A 9,697-nucleotide genomic window follows, 5' to 3' on the forward strand; every position below is an offset into this window, starting at 1 on the left:
AACACCAACAGTCTAATCTATATAAGAAAAGAGACACTCATGAACCACATCGAAAACTACAACCACTGATCAACAGGTTTCTGACTTAAAGGTGCAAACAAATGCAGCAGGTTTCAACGTTTTAACAGGGTTAACCATAATTATAAGTAGTAGTGCAACTTTAGACTATAGAAAGACACACTTTAGAAAATCAACTGAAATAGCTTTACTATCAAAAACACATACTAACACAAAAAAATTAACATACACTGAATGAATAATGTAAATTTATTATCAACTGACTATATGAAAAAACTTATGGTACATATTTCATAGAGTAGAAGTTCCAAATGAAATAAATAGTCTTGAAAATTATTTGTTCAATCTAAAACTTGTTGACATCTATTTCAGGAAAAAGAAGCAGAAATTGGTGCAGCAAAGATTGTAGAAAGCAATGAACTAAAATCTGAAAAAGAAGCTTTAGATTCTCAACCAGAGCAAAAGAATACTATGGTTAGACAATGGGTAGAAACATCTCACAAGAAAATTAAACTTATTACATTGAAACGAACTAAAGAGGAAGAAACAGCAAAGATTGAAAAGCCTACTATTTTGGAGGATGTTATAGATATTGATGGTTTAGTAGAGAAACAGATAGCTCAAGACATGGCCAAAAGTGATGATGCCATGTCAATCTCATCATCAAGTGATATAATCTATCACAAACCTGGACCAAAGTGTAGCAAAAAGCCATCATTGGCTGGGACACATCAATCAATACCAGTTCTCAGTAAGAGAAAAGTTTTACCAACCCAACCAGTTAGTGATTCAATGTCAGGTACAATACCAAAAAGTCAGGATCAAGTGTATCTGCAGTCATCTCAAGGTCAAGGTCATAGAGCAGTACCACCATATCCTATAGTTACTAATATTTCTATTCCACCACCAGTTGTTTATAGTACATCATATCCTCCACTATCTTCTTATCCAGTGCCATCATATTCAAATCAAAGTCACAGACAGCAAGGTCAAGGACAAATGAATTCCCCTTTGCCTGTGGCGCCGCCATTTCAGTATCCAAAGTCATCCATGGGTAATCTTGTATCCCAGCATCCACATTCAACCTTTGGACAAACAGATTTTAGTCAGCCACCACCTCGATTGCCATCTGCACCATATCCACCAAAACCTGTGGTAGGGACACATGTCAGTAGTACAACTCCACAATCCACACTTCATTCATCCGCACCTCCAAGTCATCCATCATTGACAACCAATCAACAAATACAGCATCCTGCTAGTCAGCATCAACAAAATCATCAATCAACAACTCCTAGTCATGTGAGCATTACTCATCCTGCAGAAATCAGAAATCCATTGCAAAATCATCCAGGACAACCTCGTATACTTTCTCCCGGCATCCGTCCAATTGTGGCACAGGCAAATTTTCTTAATCGTCCAAGATTGTCACTGTATACACCACAATCTGTGCCAGGATCAAGTGAACCACAGACAACAACAGTAGTTACTACCTCAGTATCGTCAAATCTTGTAGAGTTGTCTACTCCTACAGGTTCAAAGAGACCATCAGATTTGGCAGATTGGTTTGCAGATAAGTTGAATCCTAAAGCATCTCAAGATACTGTTAATGATCCAATTACAAAACTAGAAGGCAGTACTGTTATAAAGCCAAAAGAAGGAACCTTGAGGGAAGAACTTGAAAAGTTGAGAAAGAACAAGCTTGAGGAAAAAGAAGACCCCAAAAAAAGAAAATCTAGATCTAAATCGAAAGAAAAATCACCTCAGTTAAAAACTAAAAAGAAAAAAAGAAATCAAAGCAGTGATAATAATAGTGACATATTTGAAGATTCAGAAAATGATTCAAAACGAAGCTTGTCTAGTTACTCCCCAAGTAGTATAGGAAGTAGTAGAAAAAGATCACCAGAATATAGACGTAGGTGGCCATATGATTCTCCAGATTCAAGAAGAAAATACAATTATTCACCAAGAAGGAGAAGGTCCCGCACAAAATCAAATTCAAGGTCACGTTCTAGGTCAAGATCACAATCTAGGTCAAGGACTTATTATAGAAGATCAAGATCTAGGTCAAGCTCACAAAACAAAACTGGAAATAAGGTTCGCAAATCTCCAAGAAGAAGAAGTGATTCAACAGATGGAAAATCTAAGGACCTTGAAAAAAATGTTTCAAACAATAATTCAACTGTAGGAGAAATGAATAGATCTGATTCTATTAGAGCAAAAAGGAGATCTAGTACATCACCTGATCAATCAAGGAGAAGGAGAACTCCAGAATCATATAGATCAAGAAGATTGAGTAATTCTCCAGAAAGGTGGAAGAGAGGAAGGTCACCACTGAAGAGGTCAAGTAGTTCTCCTGATAGTAGACAAGGGAAACGATCTCCAGAATATAATAGATTTAGAAACAGAATAAGATACACCAATTCACCAAGAAGAAGTGTCTCGCCTAGACGCAAAAGTATATCACCAAAAAGGAGAACATTTGAATCTAATCGTATTTCACCTCAAGTCAAAGGTAAATCACCTAGGCGTAGAAGTATTTCACCTCAAGTCAAAAGTAAATTGCCTAAGAGTAAGAATATATCACCAAGACGTAAGAGCATTTCTCCAAAAAGGCAAAGAAATCCTTTGCCAAAACAAATTAATACTTTAGAATCAAAATCATTAGGAAATACTGAGAAGGTATCTATTGAAAAAGACAGAGAAGTAGAGAATCCTGCAGATACTAATAATGAGGTTATCATACCAAATGAAGCACTTTTAATACCGTTTTTGAAGGCTCCATTAACACTGGCCAGTCAACGTGTACAGTTATCAACAGAAGAGACTAAATGGACCAATTCTAACTTTACAGAATACACAATTGATCAAATCACAGAAGAAGATCAGAAATTACAAGAAGAACTTGAAAGCCTGGAAGAACAGAAGAAACTTCTAGAACAAGAAGATAAGAAAATGAAGGAAGAAATAATGAAAAAAGAAGATGCAAGAATTAGGAAAGAATTGATTGAATTAGAAAAACAAAAGAAAATAGCTGAAGAATTGCTTGAATTGCAAAGGCAGAGAGAATTTGCAGAAGAATTAGTTGAATTAGAAAGACAAAAGAAACTTGCAGAGGAATTAATAGAATTAGAAAAACAAAGAAAAATTGCAGAGGAACTTGTAGAATTAGAGAAAAAGAAAAAAACAGCTGAAGAAATTGAAGAACTAAATAAACGAAAACAACAATTAGAAAAAGAAGTAGAGAAATCAACAATGGTAGATATATTATCAGAGGAAAAGATAGACGTATCAATTGACAATGATAAGATGATATCAGATGAGTTAGACGAACTGGCTCAACAGAAAGAGAAGCTTCAAAAGGCATTAGCTGCCCTTGAAAATATAGACAAAGATTCGGATGTGTGTGAAATTGATTCATCAGGTTTGGAGGACGGAGAAATTGAGGATGACTCTGAAGATGAGGAAAAGAAAGATGAATCTAAACCTGGAGAGGATAAACACAATCCCATTAGAATTAACTCTGTAATAGATTTAACTGACAGACCACCTTCAAGAGATAAAAGATCATTACCTAAGGATTTGAAACAGTCACCTTCAAGAGAGAGACGAGAATCTTCAACTGAAAGAAGAGATTACAGAAGGTCTCCGCCCTATAAAAGAAGGTCACCTTCAACTGATAGAAGAAGATCAAGGTCCAGGGAAAGGAGAAGAACAAACTCCATTGGATCAGATTACTATGATGAGTACAATGGACGTCCTTCAGATGATAAACATAGACAATCCTTGGACCACGCTGACAAAATTAAAAGGCAACATGCCAAGGAGATTGGAAATGTATGGGGTGCTATGATTTCTCACAACGATACTAGGGTGGAACGTGTCAAAGGTGATCCAATATTTTCAAAAAAGACACCTGAGTCTAAGGAAATAGAAGATGAAATGCCTAAGCCTAAAACCCTTGCTCAGAAGATCAGATGTAATGAACTTATTACAGCGTATGATTTAAATACAGAGACACAACGATCTGTCCCTAAAACTAGGCAAGAATTGATAACCTTTGCTGATTGGTTAAAGATGGAATATGAAATAAGTGACGAGGAAATAGGTAAATACCAGACTTATATAAGCTGTGTCCAATTAGATTCCAGAATTGATGAAAATAGTAAAAACAAAAGAAAAACACTGAAAAAAAGATTACGTGCAGAAATGGCAACTGCACAAGAATCTTTAAAAATTGAGGAACAAGATAAATTAAACCCACAAAGAATCGATAGACCGTCCCGTAATATTGTCGTTAGCGGTGTTAAAGAACGACTTGAAAATGTAAAAGAGGGTGATAAACGTATTGTTTGTGACAGTGGAGTTCATCAGTTATCTGAAATAGAACATCTTCATCAGCCATTTGATATAACTCGTCAGCAGCTTGTGTCAGAACTGGAAATGGTTCGATCAGCATTGAAAATGTCATGGAAAACACCGAAAGGCAAAGTACCTGATGTTGTCAAGAATGAATCTCTTGGTTTTGGAGAAGGTGATTACGACCATGAGTTTTTAATGAGACATGATCTTCAGCAGTTAGAAGCAGAGATTTTAATGAGAATAAATCATTTTGAGTTTCATGGTGTACCAAACAGGAGAGTACCTGAAATTCTTCTTACTAAAAAAGAAAAGAGCATACATTTTTCAGAAGAGGGTCTATTTTTAGTAATGACAGCATCAATCTCTCACAAGGCGTATCAAAATTTACTGTCGTTGAAGAAAAAGTTGGAACAAACCGAAGAAGCTGCTGCAGCACTGAACCCTGCTACCCACCATGAAAGAATTCTTAAACACTTACAAGAAATAGAAGTTTTACATCAGTCACGGAAGGCAGTCATGCTTACTATAGCAGGATACCTTACAAAGAAGCGTTTTTCCAAGCTATCTACCAGACTTAAGTACTACAAGAGATGTATTCACTACTTCAGTGACTTAAGAAAACCAGAACTAGTATATTTGAGGACTACTGTTGCTGATGTTGAAGTTCATTTGAAACTTGGTGAAAGACTTCTGGTAAGATTTACTACTTTATATTTAAACCAAAATCAGGTTATGAAGAAGTACAGTGTCATCTGTTCCATTTGCTGAAATTTAACTTATTATCTTGAACTATGCAACCTCATACTATACAGGGACCTTGGTTTTTACAAATAATGTACTTGGTGAGATATTGAGCAAAAGAACCCGGCTTTTGGGTCATAAAACTTTCAAGCACAATTGTTGTACTCAGATTCAGAAATCAACCAATTAAAATACTGGAACTGTATGTCAACAACAAACATAAAAATATATTCAGTTAAGATGAATTGATGAAAATAGAACACTTCATTATAAAAAAAAGAATATTTGGTATGATTGCCAATGAGACAACTTGCCACAAGAGACCAACATAACACAGAAATCAACAACTACAGGTCACCGTATGGCCTTCAACAATGAGCAAAGCCCATACCGCATAGTCAGCTATTAAAGGCCCCAAAATGGCAATGTAAAACAATTCAAACAAGAAAACTAACAGCCTTATTTATGTACAAAAAATAAACGAAAAACAAATATGTAACACATAAGCAAATGACAACCACTAAATTACAGGCTCCTGACATGGGGCAGACACATACATGCATAATGTGGCAGGGTTAAACATGTTAGCAGGATCGCCACCCTCCCCTAATCTTTGACATTAGCCTATTTTTTCTGAAAGAAAACATATTTGATGATAAATTGATATTTTGTGCTAGGTATTTTGCTCTGTAGAAGTTTCTAGAAGTTTTAATCAAATTGTAATTATGAAATCTATGTTTTTCAGCAAGAACAAGAAGGTGGGAAACCTAGATCAATGGCATCTCGTTTTTCATCATTACTGACACAATCCACTGTTTCTAGCCAAGTATCAGGTGTGTCGTCTGCTGGACTGACCAATGTAACACAAAGAACATCAACCAATATACCAGCCAGCAGTGTTAATAGGAATGTGGAGGTAAAAGGATCAGAACCACCTAGAAATATACCCTCTCATACTTCCAGCCAGAATACTCCCAGGTATTTATAGAAAAACTATAAAAAGCATAATTCAATTTTTTTGTCATCCTTTTTATTGCTGCAGTAATTTTATTTTAAGTTTACTGGATTGATTGATTGTTGCTGGAAAATACATAGATAATTATGTGGTTTAATACTGTATTGCTGAATTCCAAGCTTTCATTTAAAAAACCTTCAAACCAGAAATGTCAGAATGAAGATTTTTGTGATCCCTACTACAAAAGTTTTTTTTATTAAGTCATTACTTACCACACTGTAGAGAGTAGGGTTCTTTTCATTTTATAATTAAATTCATATAATCCTAATTCTAATGCAATTTGTATGTTACAATTTTTTTCATTGGCTAAAAGTTGCCGTCAAATCCACAGTTGACCAGGCGTAACTAAGGATGGACCCGCCATTTTGAATTGTTGAATCAACAAATGTTCGATTACTACTATATAATCGAAAATAAAACAACACCTACCTCGAATTCGCCGTTTTAATGTAATTTTATCCAAATTTGAATCGTACAGGTAACGTAATAATTTTCAGTTTGTAAGTTTTCATTTGTATGACGTCACGTTTAGCCATGACGTCTTTGCGCCAAAATCATTCATGAAGTTTCGCGGATTTTTTTTATTTGTCAAATGTAGACCTTTTTTCAAGTTTTATCGTATTATTTCTTTTTGTAATGCATTAGAATCGGAATAACAGTACTGTAGTTGAAGAGTTGCCACCGTCAATTTTGATTTGACGGTCGCAAATCTCCGTTTTACTGTCTCCGCTAGGTGTCGCCAGTAAAACTGCATTTGCGACCGTCAAATGTACAATTGATGGTGGCAACTCTTCAACTACAGTACTGTTATTCCTTAATTAATGGTAGTAACGCTTGCTAACAAAAACAGGATGTTTTAATTGATTATTTTGTCATTCTTGTCACATAGGAGTGAATTTGCATACATGTATAATTCATTTACATACAAAAATGAGACTCTAGCTTGAAAACAAACACAATTACCTATACTTTTATAATAGTTATAAAAACTACTTTTTTTGCTTGAACTGGCACTACAATTAGATATAATTTTAAAAGTTGGATATCTTCCATGTTGTTATCATGTTAATAAAATATGTTTTGAAATATTTGTATTTTAAATAGGATTCCAGTCACTTCTACTCAGACTTTACCTACGCCAGTTCATTCTGGATTATCTTCTGGAAATTTACGACAGGTTCCTCTAGCTACGGCAAATCAAACAAATAAAGAATCCTCTGTAAGTTTACAACAGATTCCAATTCCAACTATCAAACAAACATATCAAGAGTCCAAACTTGTGGATTCTAGATTTAAAAGACAAAATTCAAATGAAAAAGTCAGTGATCAGCCAAACCCTAGATTTCAGAGACAGAACTCAAATGAATATGTAAATAGTCCAAGAACTGTTGATCAGTCGTCTAAACTTGCTGGAGAGCAACAACAGTTGTCACGGGGACAGAACAATCAAGACAATACTGAACAGGGGAGGAATGTGCAATATAATCCTAGATATGGATCAATTGAAAAAGGGGATCCAAAAGGAGAATCTGCAGCCGTTTCATCACCTTATACCTTACCTCCTGCCAGATACTTACAACAACCAGTACAGAAACCCCCTACATGGGGCCCCAGGGATACAAATCAATCAAGGTCACAAAATGATCAAAAATTAGAATCAGACTTGCTGACTGTCAAAAATAAACTTCTACGATTGTCACAACAGTTAAACCATGATCAGAGTGTTAGAATGAGTGTTCAGTCTGTCTTACTGTCTGTGACAGAAGCTTTAGATCTTCTGAGAGAGGAATCGAGCAATCTACCTAAAGTTAAAGACATCATTCTGGAATGTTTAGCAAGATATAATGCTGTCAAAGAATTAATGGGTAAGTAAGATCAACAAATATTTGTCTTACTACTTGTAATTTATTTTATCAATCTGATTTGTTATTCTCTTGTTGAAAACAATTTTTTGTGGAGTCTGCAAACATTTCTATTTTATAAAGTTAATGCTAAGAGTTATTTCAATTATTGATCTAACTTTTGGTTTGTATTTACCAGTGCATATCTACACTTGTCAAAGTCTATATGTTGATCATATATGTAGCTCTTTAAGAGGAAATTGGTTTAATATCAAAATCTCCAACATAATTTAAAAAATGTAGATAAATTTTTCTACAAAACTAGTTTCATCGTATTCAATCAACAGTCACATTTTATATACTGCAGGATGAAATCATTTTACTAAGTGATATTTTACATTAACAGGAATATCATTTTTATTTTCAAAAAAAGAATCGCATGTTGCTTTTAAATGAAATTTAATTAAGAATTGAATAGAGGGACTCCTGTACTACAAGTTCAACCATTTTCAATTAGGACTGTCTGATTGTATTTTATTGTAAACAAAATCTATCCAAGTAAACTTAATTAAATTTTCTGGTATCAAAAAATTTTCAATAAAAATTACATCTTTTAATTAGAGAATTTCTAGAATATCTGATTTCTATCTACAAAATGAATATTAATTCAAAAATTTGGTCACATTTATGTTTTAACAAGCGCTAAGCCTTCACAAATACAACATTAGATTTTCTAAATATACAGCGAGTATCCTATAGCTAAAAACCACATATAAAAGTTTGAACAACTGAATACATGAAAAATGAAGTACGGTAATAAAAAATCTAGTTAATTGGATGTTTGAAGTGAATTTTTAAAATTTTCAACAAGCTGCACTTTTGATTTAGATTGAATATGAAAGTTATTGCTGTACTATTTACCAGAGTGATGTGAATTGAATACTTATCAGTTTAGATAGTCATTAACAAAAATATTTTGTGTTTTATTTTTACAGAAGGTTAAAGGCTGATGCAGAGAAAGAGAAAACATGCTGGCATTATTTTGTTTCATTGTGTTATTTGTATAGATTTTCTAGATGTGCATTTGTTTTGAAAAATTTAATGCAAGGCCGTAACTACCCTTGAGGCAAGTGAGGCAATTGCCTCACTAAAATTTCGACACTGATTATTTTTTTTATACATATATATAAATATAATAGTCATTTGTTGTTTTGTCTCAACCTTGATTTCTATAACTTGTCATCATTCCTTTTAAACTATTCTTTCTGGATATAACTCAGCATCGCAACGGGTGATGTTTCTCGATTACATTGACCTAGTAACGATAATCATCATGGATCTCTAGTTGTAAATGGGCTATTGCAGAAAAAGGAAAAGCGACACTGAAGGTAAAGAAGGAATAATTCTAGTAGACTTTTTTTGTGAACAGAGTCTGAGTATTGCATATAACTTCATTAGTGCAATCCAAAAACGATAAGTAGACTGACAAATCAAGTACTAGTCATCGGAAGGGGACAGTCATGTCTGCGTATTCATTTCTCCGTTTCACCAACTTTTGACAAATCAAGAACTGGGCATAGCAAGGGGGCAGTCCTGTCTGCGTATTCATTTCTCGAACTTTCTCTTTACAGGCGGGTCACAGATAAATAAAATATAAATAGTATGAAACATGCATGGATTAGTTTTTATCCATGTTTTTTTAACCTTAAAAATTGAAAGA

General features: G+C 34.2%; 1 protein-coding gene across 2 annotated transcripts in view; it reads left to right on the plus strand.

Annotated features, from left to right (window-relative positions):
- Positions 1–9,081, plus strand: part of LOC134725409 (uncharacterized) — a 41,359-nt gene extending 32,278 nt beyond the window's left edge. For both annotated transcript variants that reach the window (XM_063589212.1, XM_063589213.1), the window contains 4 exons: positions 391–5,073; positions 5,867–6,099; positions 7,241–8,001; positions 8,973–9,081. In XM_063589212.1, coding sequence (XP_063445282.1) covers positions 391–5,073; positions 5,867–6,099; positions 7,241–8,001; positions 8,973–8,980 — 5,685 coding nt within the window. In that variant the 3' untranslated portion in view covers positions 8,981–9,081. The remainder of the gene's footprint in view (positions 1–390; positions 5,074–5,866; positions 6,100–7,240; positions 8,002–8,972) is intronic.
- The last annotated feature ends 616 nt before the right edge of the window (positions 9,082–9,697 follow it).

The sequence above is a fragment of the Mytilus trossulus genome, chromosome 7 (assembly GCF_036588685.1).
Source record: "Mytilus trossulus isolate FHL-02 chromosome 7, PNRI_Mtr1.1.1.hap1, whole genome shotgun sequence".
Classification (NCBI taxonomy): domain Eukaryota; kingdom Metazoa; phylum Mollusca; class Bivalvia; order Mytilida; family Mytilidae; genus Mytilus; species Mytilus trossulus.